Source organism: Choloepus didactylus, chromosome 9 (assembly GCF_015220235.1).
Source record: "Choloepus didactylus isolate mChoDid1 chromosome 9, mChoDid1.pri, whole genome shotgun sequence".
NCBI lineage: Eukaryota > Metazoa > Chordata > Mammalia > Pilosa > Megalonychidae > Choloepus > Choloepus didactylus.
In genome coordinates, this window is record NC_051315.1 from 32286418 (window position 1) to 32301076 (window position 14659).

Genomic DNA, 14659 nt, shown 5'->3' on the forward strand with positions numbered 1-14659 from the left:
CATTTCCCATTTTTATTGATCTGTGTTATTTCCATTGTTAGGTTCTTTGTTCATTTCCAAAGGTATTTGTGCCTTTTTGAAGTCAATCATGTCTCTGGTCTATCAATTTTACTATTTCAAAATAATAACTTTTAATTTGTTCGTTTCCATTATACATTTGTTTTCAATTTCATTATTTTCTTCTCTGATCCTTGCTATTTTCTTCCCAGTACTACACACAGATCAAGTAAAAGGGGCACTGCCCTGGACCACAACCTTTAGAAGACCCTGCATATAACAAACAAAAAGTAATAATAATAATAAATTTGTTAAAGATGATGTGGATGTGTATCAGTCTAGAAGGCAACCCACATCATTAGTAACATTTTCATCATCATTCAGTTCTTACTATTTTTAGCATCCATTATGATTTCTTCTTTGATACATGAATTTAGAATTGTGCTTTTATGTTTCCTGACATAAAGAGTTTTTAAGGGATCTTTATTAATGATTTCTATCCTGCACACACTTCAGAATAATCTAATCTGAGGGACGAGAATCATTTGTCTGGGGCTCTCCCAACCGGCTGCCTGCACTGGCCGGACAGTCTGCTTCCTCAGGCAAAGAGACGCAAACACCAGGAGAAGGCAGACAAGAGCACACCAGAAGGTCTGAGAGATATGGGTGGGGCACTGTGGGTCTTTACTACCCAAATCCCCAGGCAATTGTTTTTATTCATTTCCAGTGTACTCTCCCATTGTTCAGTTCTTACACACACCTTTCTTTATAACAAAGCTAGCAGAGAATAAGCTGTTCTACACCCTACATTTTGTCATTTAATGTCTTGGGAAACTTTCCATAAAGAGCACACAGAAGGTTTCTGTGTTCCGTTGTGTTCTGTAAATTAGAGTTCCCCAATATTTCATTTCAAGAATGTAACATAATTTATGAAGCCAGTCCCCTTTATGAAGATTAGGAAGACACAACTTCAAAACCAGCTTACCACTCTATTTCCAGATTCCTTTTCATTTGTGGTTCCTATGGATTTCTCTTACTTTTGCTCAGCTATAGACTTAAAAAGAAATTTGCTGTATTTTATGAAGCATTTCTAGAAGGTTTCGGGCAGTTAGGTAGCTATATTGTGCAAAATGGATGTCTAATCCAGGCTCTCTCAGCCTTCCATCAGCTATTTTTGGTAAAAGAGGCTTTTTGTCCTCATACTTGTCATTTCATGTCTTGTAGACATCACAGCCACATTTAAACGTAGGAAGGGGGAGATTGCCAGGTTTGGGGAAGGGGAACAGCAAAAAAAAAGCTTTCTCCTCGTGCCTTTCTTCTTTTACAAGTGAAACAAAAAAAAACAAAACAACAACAAAAAAAAAAAACCTTCTCTGGAAGAACCCCCAGAAGTTTTCCATTTAATTCTAATTTGTCAGAACTTGGTGACATAACCAAACTTAGCTGCAAAGAAATGTTGGGAAAAGGAGTATCTGGCAAAGGAGAATGGGGTCATCATGACCAACTCAGGAGGATCACGCTTCTTTCGTGGAAGCTGGGTACTTAACCACCTGAAGACAACTGTGATTCTTTTAACAAGAAAGAAGGACTGCTGAGGGGGCAACGATCGGTATCTGCCACAATACCTCAGACAGAACAAAAATTGTAATTGTAAGACTCTGAGCACGAAAAATTATTTTAAATAACAGTGGCTCTTTCAGTTCAGTAAAGATATTTTAAAAAGAAAAATGAATGACATATCCTTGATGCATAGTCTAAGGTATATTCAGAGAAAGTACTAGATATGCTTGATCCTCGGACAAATAATTCATGCATTTCAGAACAATTTAAGTCCTTCTCTCATGTCCTATCCTAGAAGCATTTTTCTGCATCTTGTGAAGTTTCCAGAAGGCAAGGCTTTAATATAACCTAAAAATTACAATAATTACTGACTACTTTTGAGAAAGAGAACTTGTTATGGTTTTGTAATTTATAATAAAATTGAACAGCTCTGACATGAATCATGATATATTCTTTTAGCTGTCAAGATGAAGTAGAATCAAACTGACTAATTAGGCTGAAGCAAGATAACAAGCTACAATAACTATACGTACAGAAACTGAGAAAAGTAGCATCTGTACCTACATTCAAGGTCTCTCTCAGCAGACACATTCTTATTCGTTCAGAGGAAATTTTGCATTGTTGGCAATGTTGGTGTTTTATCATTTTATTTCTTTGAATTTCGATGATTTCATTTGTCAAATGAATAAATAGGATAAGTAACTGGAAAGCAAAAACTTGAAACATTTAAAAGTCTCCACAGAGATCAGATTTACTCAGGTTATTCTTGCATATCACTGTAGGATTGGGTGAGCATATTTTTTAACTTAGTGTAAGTTTCGAGGTGCTGCTATTTTTCCAAAAATTTGTGAAAAAAGTTATTTGGTCAATGGTCAAATGTAACTGTAAGTTAAACTCGTGAGGTATGCCTTTGGGTGAAGTCTGATGAGACTAATACAGTTAACTGCACAGCTTAAATGGCTGACTTTGAAAGATCATAGATACCACTGTCAGGCACTGGAGGTTATAGCTATGAGAGACCAAAAACTAACATCCCCATCTTTCAGAAATCCACCTCCCAAATAAGACAGCTTCAAAGAGCACTGTGATGCTTATCCTCAAATGCTTCAGGCCGCAAAGGGAGTGGGAAACCGTATATACAGAAGAGTTTGTTTGCATGCTATCCACACACATATATCTGTGATACGATAATTTGATTCTGAAACCTGCATAATCAAAATGAAAACAAACAGCAGATTTGGAAAAGGTTCATTTCAATGTTCAAATCGCTGCAGAAATTTATTATGTTGAATGATAATGTTAAATGAAAATGTGCCATAAAGTCAACTGAATTACTTGACCTTAAGTAATATAATAAGATTGGTGCTTAGAAAATACAATTAAATGTGATGTGAAAGCAACTCGAAACAGTCATATTTTAACACAGCAATAGTGTTATCATTGCCTTTAAAATTTTATGTCTATGTAGTCATTGAAATTTCTCATACTATTAGTGAATCAATAATAATCATTTATTGACATCAGAATATAAAACATTAACTTATATTAGAAAGGATACATTTTAAATTTGAAAATTACAAAATTCTCAATAGGTACCAAGACAGTATTTTATCTTTAAAATCTCAAGCAATATGACTTGAGCTCTCACTGTTATTCTATCTGACAGTCTGAATCCTCAGAGATGATGCACACTTTTCATATACAAAATGAGTTATTATCTGAATCACCTAAATACCTAAGAATAGCAACATACACTTAAATGACAAGCTACTGTCTCCTTTGTGGCTGTTCTACCTTAGGAACAGCTGCTGACGCCAAGGTGGGCACTGCAGCCTGCAACAGGCCCTTCCTCTAACAACCTGCCCACTCTAACTCCATTAATTACCAGCCTGGCACTCCCCACTCCTGCCTAAACCAATGCAGTTCTACAAAAAGGGCCCAGAATGGCAAGGACAGCCCATTTGTAAACCACAGTAGGACAATCTTCCACTGTTTAATACCAGAAAACATATGGTAACAAATAACAAATAGAGAAAAAGGAAGTAGAGACCTTCAGGGAGATCCCATTCTACCCGTTTCCCCTAAAAATGTAATCAGTATTTCTCATCCATGTTTTCAGCATGTCCCATTCAACACTTTCTAATAGACAGACCTTGGTTCCCATTTTTTCACAAATAAGAGTAATTCAGAATAGAGGCCTGGGCCCCTGATATCTACTTATCTTTCAAGAACAAGTCAGAGATTACCAACACTATAAAGTCATCTCCAATTTGTCAGTCAAAATCAACTTCTCCATCTTCTATACTCTCTTTACCCTTGTATATCTATTTCTACCTCAACAGTCTTTAAAACCTGTGAGGATAATACAGGCCAACACAATAAACTAAACTAAAGGAGGCATTGGAGATAACAGAATCAAAAAAAAAAAACACGAGTCCAAGTTCAACTCTCATCTCAGGCCAAAAAAAATGTCATGTGCACAATGTGACAAAATCACAAGACAAATGAGAAAAGACATACACATTCTAAATGAGGTCACTTTCCTGCTGACCAGTTGTCTTCAGAGTGTCAGTATACTCCAACGCTCTGCTGTCTGTAAAGGAATATGTATTATAGTCCTTATGACGAAACCAGAATTGGAAGGATTCTCAAAGATGCCAGAAAGAAGCAACACCCTTATTAGGGGTACATTAAAAACAAGCTGAGGACGCATCCTGTGTTCTAATTACCTGTAATGCTCACTGATGGGAACATTCTGAGAGAAGTATAAAGCTGACGTCCGTGCTCTCCAATGCCACTTCTTTGCAGGAAGGGTATAAAGGACACAGTCTGCCAACTCTTCTTGGAGCAGATCCACCAGTTGTCTATGGGACCCTCCATAGAATGCCTCAATGATGAGAATACTCATTCGTCCTTTCAAACCTCCACAGATTCTAGATAAAAAGCAATATATATATATATATTTATGTGTGTGTGTGTGTTTTTCAAATATGTATAAGTATATACATACATTACAAATAAGTTTAAATTTTACACTCAGAAAGAATACAAATAATTTACAGTCACATTTTGTTTTTTAAAATAGGCTTATCCCACTTTTTAGAAAAATGTGTAATACCTAAAGCTTTTATTTTTGTAATCAGGTATTTTTATTTCATGTTAATAAAAGAAAATAAAGGTTGTTTTATTTTTCAGATTTCTGTTTGCTTCATGCCCTAAAATTACTATTCCATTTTTTTCTCCTATTCTTGGAAATTTAAAGTCCTCTCCTGCTCTGAACACTCACTTCCAAGTTGGAATAACTGCAACCTTGATTCAGTAACCTCAGACCCTACTTGACCTACAGGTTTGGCTTTGGACAGTCACTGAACTCATTTCTTAACCATGACTTCCACTCCAAGGATTCTTCATTTGTAAGGCTCATTCCAGTTCAGAAATTCTCATAGCAATGATTCTGTAATTCCATATTAATCCATCTTTAAATTCACCAGCATTCATTACTCCAATGAATCCATAATTAGAGGAATGCAATTTATATTATGATACTAGTGAGGGAGTAAAATCTCCACTCTCTAGTATTGAAAACTTTAGGATACAATTTCTTGGGACACTGCACGTAACTTGACCACTTTCCCACTACTGCCAATATTTCACACCCAAAGGAACACCAAAACAGTGGGGTGAAGCCTTATGCCTGTGAAGCATGGTTTCAACAATCTTTCTTTAAACACAAGTCCATTGAGAAAGATAAAGAAGCAATAATGGGGTTATTAAAGATGGGATAAAATTTCATCAGAGGAGAACTGGCTATCAAGCAACTTTCATTTTAAAGGTATGATTTCTGTTAATGTGTTCAGTGCAATAAAAATAAATGCATAAACGTGAAAACTTTTTATACATTTCAAACTATCTGCTATTTCCTGTGAGAAGGGAGAAAAAGCACTCCGCACTATTATTGTTCAAAAAATATTCCAGATGTTTGAATTCTCCTTTATTACTTAAGTAAATACTCTCATTAAATAGCATATCACTTTTCTTCTTAATATTATGGTTCAACAAAACAATTAGTCCCACCAAGTCAATGATGCTCTTTGCTAATAAAACTGCACTTCATCCTGCTCAGTCAAAGCAATGCCTACTTCCACTGCATTTCACGGCAAGAAGTGCCAAATGGTTCTCAAAGAAATGGCTGAACTAAAGATGCTAATTTCTTGATGTCTGAGTCTTCCAATGAATATTTCAGAGGAAAAAAATGTATCTATGTACTTCACTCATATGCAAAATAAGGGTCAGTGTTTCCCAGTTTGAAACATTATGACCCCTGGGATCAGGAAGATTCAAATTTGAACCTCAGCTCTGTTACTGATGAGCTGTATGACCCTGGACAAGTTCCCTAATTTTGTAGAACTCAATCTCATCTTCTCTAAAATGGGGATAACAGTACTAACCTCAGAGGTGTATTGTGAAGATAAAACAATACATGTGAATCATAGTGGCTTACACACAGTAATAAGGTATTTAACCCCTCTCATTATTAGTATAAACTGTCCTGCTTAAGGAGAAAGGATATCTTAGAATCCTCCAGCACTTTAAACTCAGTAATTCTCAATCCTGGCCCTTGTACTGAGTTGTTAGCCAAGAACCTATGAATGTGGCCCTATTTGGAATCAGGTTCTTTGCAGATGTAGTCAAGTTAAGATGAACTCATAATGGATTAGGGTAGGTCCTTATCTAAGAACTGGTATCATTATAAGGAAAAGAAAATTTGGACACAGACACACACAGAGGGGAGAGTGCCATGTGAACCCAGAGAGAGAGACTGGAGTGATGTGTCTCTCCAAGGACACCAAGGAATGTCAAGGACAGTGAACAACCACCAGAAGCTAGATGGCATGGCCCTGCAGACAACTGGATTTCAGAATTCTGGCCTTCAGAACTATAAAAGAATAAATTTCTGTTGTTTTAAACCACCAACTTTGTGGTACTTTGCTATAGCAAACCTTAGGAAACTACCACAGCCCACTATCTACCAGAAAGATGATGACATGGGAAAGGTGGATGTACACATGCATTTGAATTGCAGTGGGCGTTATCAATTCCTCATCAGCAGCTCACCGTTCAAATGTGATGTTGAGAGCCCCTCAGGTTTTGTGGGTAAGAAGAGAGCTCAGAGGTTGAGCTATCTAGAGTTCAAATTCTTCAGGCCAGCTGGAGACTTCTGCATCAATAATAGTGTTCAATAAGTTAACAAACTCCTTCCAAGTTCAACAAAGTGGTAGCCATTAAACCTTCAAATGATGAAAACTTCTAGAAAGTAACCAGGAAACCAATAAAAGGCAATTTTGAAAATTATATCAAAGGTTTCAAGAGAGATGGAATAAAAGCAGTTTAATCTTAATTTGCTTGCTAGATCACAGATACCTACTATCCTTGCTTTATTTCCTCTGACCTAATCATGCTTAGAAGTACATGCCCGGTGTATCTTTAAAAGGTCTCTACAAGGCTAAAGTACTAAAGTACTAAAAATGACCTGAGGTATTTCCCCACATGACAGAATGTGTTATCAACCACTCTAAAAAACATTTTACTCATATAACCTCAGAGAAACAATATCAAAATTAGAAAAAATAATTGCTTTCTGATTCTGCATTAATTTGCCCTTTGCCATGATTAATCTAGAGCACATATCATGCCTTATATTTTGCAGATGTTTCTTATGGGTCTGCATTACAAGTTATCTGCAAGCCATCAGCCACTGTGGAGGCAGTATGTGTAGGTGCTGCTGTAGATTCAAAACACTCAGTAAGCAGAATTGAAAACCAAGCATGTGGGAGGTCAAAAAAATAGAAAAGGGGGGATAAAAGATTATAGCTATAGTAGATATCCACCCCTTTAATAGCTCAGTAAGAAGAGTGAAATGTACAGGTTTGAACTAGCGTTTACTTAGGCATTTTTCTGGTGGCCAATGGGTGTGCCTGCACTTTGGGTATTTTTCTAGGGAAAGTAACTATGTCCTACCATCTCTGAAAACTATACTTAGTGGCTTTGATTCATGGAAATTTGTTCTGCTTGTTTTGTGGAGACAGACATATCCTGGCAGCTCCCTACTTACTTCTATTGCAAACTTTTGTGGCAAGCAGCAAATGTGTTCTTCCCTATAGTCTTCTAGAAGCACAACCTGGAAGAAAGGTGATTCCCATTAGATGCAAGAGAAAAAGGGAAAGCTGATTTTAAATACAAGATTCAAACCAAATGTCATTACAAGAATGGTTCAAATACGTTCACTGTGCTTAAGTTTTGTTTGAGAAAACACTGCTTGAAGCAAGTAAGTGTGAGGTTGAAAGAAACACTTTGTTAAAAAGGATTTTTGCTGTTATAGTAGAATTAGCTAAAATACAAAGGGAGTACACTCCTCAGCCATTTAAGTAATAATCAGAGACAACTGCAGGTGGGCTCCCTGAGACCACAGATGCTCATAAGCACATAGGGCGAATGATGTACAGCCATTTTTGCACCTCTAGCAGTGGTACAAGGAAGTGAGTGCTTGGGAGCAGCAGTAACAGGGCCTGTTACCAGGTACCTACTGAAAAATGGCAGAGGAGCCTACACACAGCTAGATTTCTTATACAGGTGTCTGAGTGTGTGAACCTGTCAAACCATCACCACAACCTTAAATACTGAAACATTTAAATTTAGAAACTATATTAGAATCAGGGGTAGAAATTTTTTCATTCTGGTTTTTTTAATCAGAGCAGCTGTAAGTTTACAGAAAAACAATGCAGAAAATAGAGTGCCCCACACTCTATTTATTATTAACATTTTCCATTAGTATGGCACCTTCAAACTACTATTATTATAATTATATTGTTAACTACTGTCTATAGTTTACTTTAGGGTGCAGTCTTTGTGCTGTGCACTTCTAGGGGTTTTATTTTTATTTTGGTAACATACATACAAAATCAAACTTCCCATTTTAACCACTTGCTATACAATTCAGTAGTGTTAATTACATTCACCATGTTGTACTACCATTACCACCATCCCTTACCAAAGAGGGATATAACATTTTTAAACGAGAAAACAATAACAAAAGAACTTCATATGTTTGAGAATGAATACCAATCAGAAAGCCCATGTCCTTTTTGTATTACACTAGAAATGATAATATTATGACATTAAGAATAAATGGACAACTCATTTTGCTTGCTGAAAGAACACATAAAATATTCTAGATAAATTTTTAGCAACTTCTAAGTTTTCCTGCTTCAACAAGTAAGCTTCATGAAAAAACTCGTTTCTTCAGCACATTTTGTTCTGAAAATGATGACAGATGAATGAGAATCTACTATAATATTAAGGGTTTATGAAATTTTAATTCATTATCAATACTATGATTTGATGATACATGGTTAAATGCTACATATTAAATTTGGCAATACAAAATGAGTCAAAGGATAGCTAAGACATAGAACTTTCATCATTTCAAATTCTATTTAAGATCACCAGATCCCCCCATTCCCTTCAAAATTTATCTATTTAAGAATTATCTCCCTTTCCAAAAATGTATAATTGCAGTTGAAAGGGGATACAAAGTAAAAACCACAGGATTATTCTATACAAACATTTTGACCAAAATGGAAGTGCACCATTATCATCCACACCCTTAAAAACTAATAGTGCATTTATAAGACCATAGAGAACAAAAGTAGCTTGAAACCAATGCTTTGAATGATTTTCACTTTTTATTAAAACTTTTTGCATTCTACCTGCATTTATTTTAGGTTTGACCTAATTTCTTTATTCCCTGAGCCATGATCGTTTTCATGGTGAACTACATTTTTTGCCTACCTCCTCAAGCAGTTACAACTGCTATGGTAGTTGAGAACTTTTTTAACAGTATAGATACAGGAAATTTGCAATGATTTATTGAAAACAACATGCTAGGTATAAATACATCATGTAGATTTAAAAAAAAGGCCTAAATTTAAAATTAGATCTCATCTATGATCTCAACTCAGTTACTTACAATTCAAATAATTTTCCAACCAAATAGCAAGTAATAATTTTAAATCAGAGGAACTGTTAATATATTCCACAGATACCTTACTGCTATTAGTTGTAGGAAGGTATAGTTTCAGTGATGATGGTTTTAACAGGTTTTAATCCCACACATATGAGAAATTGACTCCACAGGCTTATCCACATATGGCTCGATACCTTAAACTTCAATCAATTGGTGAAAATACATAGTCTATTTGCCTATACACAATATTTGTAAAAGTTAAGCTCAGCACAGCAAAAAAAAAAAAAAAAAAAAAAGGTGAACTTAAACACTAAATGCTTTAAGTTGGGGGAAAGTAGAATTTGAGCAGGATTTCCCAATAGGTCATCAGAGGTTTACCTGGTATTTTCTTACTGACCCCTTCTCCCATTCCCTTCTGAACCCCCACCCACTAACACACCCAAGTTCTATTTAAAAAGCAGAGTAAACCAATAACTCAACAGACTGAAATAGGGCAATACTGAGAAAAGTTAGTATTACCTTCCAGCCCACTCACCTATTTTAATGATTCATCAGGGAAACCCCAGTTGTTGAAATATACCTGAAATCTCATTAAATAGTTAAAAAAAATAGCTGTGAAAAGATTCCTGCTTTGAAACATATGTCACCACTAATTCCCCTAACAGGGCCTATTAAGAGTAAGCATGAAGTACAAATATATTTCGCTAAAAATTTTCCTCAAAGTAATATACTACTATCATGGAATGAGGGGGGTGGAAAAAAAAGAGGCAGATCTTACTAAAAATTTGGGTTTTTTTTAATTCTTCTATAAAAATCAAACATAACAAATTCATTCTAACCCCTAAAACTTCAATACAATATCTAAAAACTAAAATATAATCTGGTACCAAGTGCAGAGAAATAACTACAATCCTAAAACTATATGCACTGACAATATTCTACATAATTAAAGTTTGTCTAATATTAAGGAATGAATCAGATACTGAGCATTAGTTTGAATTGCAGATAATACATGAAGGAAACTGATTGTTATTCCACTATTTGATTATGGAACATATAACTTAATATTTATGAAAACATGTAATATTACTCTGTGTACTTAAATAACAATATTTTTAAAGAATCTCAGTTTCATATGGAAAAAGAGGTAGAACTCCAATATTTTATAACCCCATGATGTTATGGATGTTTAATTTTTTCAACTCTGCCTTTTGTTTCTTGTTGTGACAACTAAGAACTGAAGATTTACATAGCCAAACCAAGATCTAGTAAGAAGAGTAATATGCCATAGTGTTTGTGAGACAATTTAAAGCCATTTTCAAATGTGCTGTTCCAATTACATGAATTGCAATGATCTTTAAGTACATGCTCTTTTCAAAGCCACTATCTTTATGCACATATGACTTTTTCATTTTTCCTGACAAATATCTTTGGTCTTTTTTGATTTGGGATGTAACTTTCTCCTTAAAAATATCAATCACTTATTCCAAGACTCGAATTAATACAAAGTCTTGGTTATAACGGTCAAGTATCAAATGCAAATTGAACCAATATTTACTGAGTATTTACCATGTACCAGGCACTACAACATCATTCACTTGTTTTCAAACATGAATAAGTTCCACAAATTACAAGATGTGTATACATTCACACATTCCTTCCCTTATATTTTTGTAAAGTTATATTCCTTATTATATAGTTAAATTATAACTATGAGATTTTTTGTGAGAAGTTTACTGGATTAATTTCACTAACAAAACACAAATCCTTTTCCATTTTCATTGCTATTAATTTCATGAAAAAGCAGCGGTGAATTAGTTGTACTGAATACTAAAAATGGTTTCAATTTACTGACATTTTAAAATGCGGCAGCTTGCAAAGAAGAGGCTAGGCCTCCCTATAATTGTGCCTAAGAACCTCCTCCCGAATGGCTCTTTGTTGCTCAGATGTGGCCCTCTCTCTCTAGCTAAGCCAACTTGGCAGTTGAAATCACTGCCCTCCCCACTACGTGGGATCTGACACCCAGGGGAGTAAATCTCCCTGGCAACGTAGAATATGACTCCCGAGGAGGAATCTAGACCCGGCATCATGGGATGGAGAACATCTTGACCAAAAGGGGGATGTGAAAGGAAATGAAATAAGCTTCAGTGGCAGAGAGATTCCAAAAGGAGCCGAGAGGTCACTCTGGTGGGCACTCTTATGCACAATATAGTCAACCCTTTTTAGGTTCTAATGAATTGGAGTAGCTAGCAGTAAATACCTGAAACTATTAAACTACAACCCAGAACCCATTAATCTTGAAGAATATTGTATAAAAATGTAGCTTCTGAGGGGTAACAATGTGATTGGGAAAGCCATATGGACTACATTCCCTTTGTCTAGTTTATGAATGGATGAGTAGAAAAATGGGGGAAGGAAAAAAACAAACAAACAACAATTAAAAAAAAAAAGGCACCCAGTGATCTTTTTTACTTTAATTGCTCTTTTTCACTTTAATTTTTATTCTTGTTATTTTTGTGTGTGTGGTAATGAAGGTGTCAGGGATTGATTTCAGTGATGAATGCACTACTATGTGGGGGTACTGGGAACAATTGAATGTACGCTTTGTTTTGTATGACTGCATGGTATGTGAATATATCTCAATAAAATGAATTTTAAAAATGTGGCAGCTTATTTATGAATCAATATGAAAATTTTATACCAGAAAATCATCTCATCATTCATTTAAACTATTGCATTACCCTTTAACCTGGTCTCCATAATATGATACCAGTGTTGCTCTCACTACACCATTCTCCCTTAGCCAGCTACAAATAATCTTTCCAAAATGCAAATTCAATCACATAGTGATATGCTCAAAAATCTTCAATGTCTCCATCCCCTAAAGATAAAATCCAAGGCCCTACACATGGCAATGAAGACCTTCATTTTCTGGGCCCTTCCTTCCACTTCACTATAGCCCCACTTCCCTTCTCCCACTTCAATCCCTCTTCTCTCACTTCTGCAGACTCTGCACTGTAGCACTACCAAGCACCCACCCACATTCACGTAGCTGTTTTGCACCTTGATGGTTTCACATCTTTATCTCTCGGCTTCCATTAGCTTCTCCTCATGTCCACCTGGTGAACTTGTCTGACAATCTGTGCTCATGAATCACAAATTCTATGAAGCCTCTCCTGGAACTGAAATATGACTTCCATTCTACTCTGTGCAGTCATTATACATGTCTCACTCTATTTCCAGATCTGGTACAAAGTGTATGTCACAAAGTTTTTGAGGAACTGAACCGAAAATCAGGTGAAAACAAGAAATTGATTCTGCCTTTAAATTAACCACGCTTTCACTTAAAACATTCTCTGCAAACAAGGTCAGGCAACACTATACTTTCTACTCATGATCTCCCATTATTCCTGAAGTCTAAACTAAGTCAAGCCTCAAGTATATCCGAACACATTTTATGTTCTCTTTCAAATATTGATTTTTTTTATTTTCCACAGAAATCAGAATTTATGGGAAATAAATGCTTCTTAATGCAGATGTGTATTCACCTTAACCTATCAATACAATAGAAGTAATAATGACTAAAGAAATGGAGCAACAGCATAAGCAATTGAATTCTAGGTCAAAACAAGTTTCATGGCCTGAGAGACTATCGTGTGATCCATGAATTTTGAAAATCACCTGCAGTTTTTTATAATGTTATCATCCTAGTTTTACACTAGAAGTAGAAGTAAGATGAGAAACCAGTTCCCTCACCATCAATCTGAAGATCCGTTTCCACATTAAGTAATTAGGCTTTTATTAACAGGGAAGAAAAAAAAAGCATTTTTAAATACTTTCTGCCAATGATTATTTGTTTTATAAAAGTTTTAGTAGATGACTAATGTATTTGCTTTCCCAAGATGGCATTTCACCAAGACTTTCACCTTATTGAAATCTTCTATAACAAAATGGGGAGTGGGGGGGGGGGGCGGGGAGGGGTAGGCTATCTGATGCATATCGCTATGGATACCCAAGAAGAGAACTAAAGGTACATCACAGAACCAAAGATGGAAGGAACGCTGGCAGGGTTACTCAACCCCTTCTCTTTTATAGAGGAAGAAATGAAGAACGTCAGCATCACAGAGCGAGTGACTGAGCAAGATCTTAAACCCAAGTCTCCTGACCTCATATTCACATCCCTTCCCATAAGACTTCGCCCCAGGCACATGATACAACATAGGTAAAAGGTGCCTTCATTTTTGAATCTTTAGAATTTTAGGATTACATGTAAATATCCAACAATATATTGTGGTATATATTTTAAAAGTATGTGGAATATAAATGTTACTATAAAATAATAAATATATTAATTACATGTAATACTTAATAATACCTCCTAATATTTTGTAATTTTAGGATATCAGTGGTATAAGTCACATAAAACTGAATACCATATAGTTAGGGTGGTAATATTCAAATTTTGTTTTAATTGCTTATGAACCGTTCCAGAGTCCTTCATAATCATCACTACACTTTTGATAGGTCTATAGGCCATAAGGGTTAGGATGGAAGAAAACCCAAAATACTATGCTAAGAAAGATTTGGAGTGGGAGATAAAGAGATCAGTCATATATCTATATTCAGTTCATTTCACAATTCCCTTCTCTCTCCATCAAATGAACTCTTGGTCACTTCATGTAACAATCTATACTACTTCCGGCCACTCATCAGCATATATGTAGGATGCATTTACATGAGTGATTACTTAATATCTGTATCCTCCACTGGATAGTAAGTTCCATGAGGACAGTGACCAAGTCTAGGTTACCATTATATCTTCAGCCCTTAGCAAACAGAAAATTTTCAATAACTGTGTGTTGAGTCAATGAACCATACAACCTTTTAGCAATGACCTTGACAATTTTTTCCTAATCCTCCAAGACCTTTTTATTGGCAACCACAAATAAATGCCCTTACTACCACTAAAACTATTTACTCTCACTGACAGAACTTGATGCACAAATTCTGCCACCATCTAAACATAGCAGGTAGAATCTCACTGGAAAACAGTTCAAACCAACAGCCCTGCTTAGGGGT

At 35.6% G+C, this 14659-nt stretch overlaps 1 protein-coding gene across 12 annotated transcripts in view; it reads right to left on the reverse strand.

The window, feature by feature from the left end:
• Positions 1-14659, reverse strand: part of GTDC1 (glycosyltransferase like domain containing 1) — a 387636-nt gene that overhangs the window by 243452 nt on the left and 129525 nt on the right. For 7 of the 12 annotated variants that reach the window (XR_005218687.1, XR_005218686.1, XM_037848606.1 and 4 more), the window contains exons 3-5: positions 7670-7735; positions 6673-6864; positions 4287-4490 (exon numbers count right to left, since the gene is read on the reverse strand). The exons of 2 other annotated variants lie outside the window; for them this stretch is intronic. Coding sequence is in view for 8 of the 10 variants with exons in the window: in XM_037848606.1 (XP_037704534.1) it covers positions 4287-4465 (179 nt within the window). In the remaining 2 variants the exon portion in view is untranslated. The remainder of the gene's footprint in view (positions 1-4286; positions 4491-6672; positions 6865-7669; positions 7736-14659) is intronic. 3 more of the 12 variants (XM_037848607.1, XM_037848608.1, XM_037848609.1) reach the window with 3 other exon arrangements.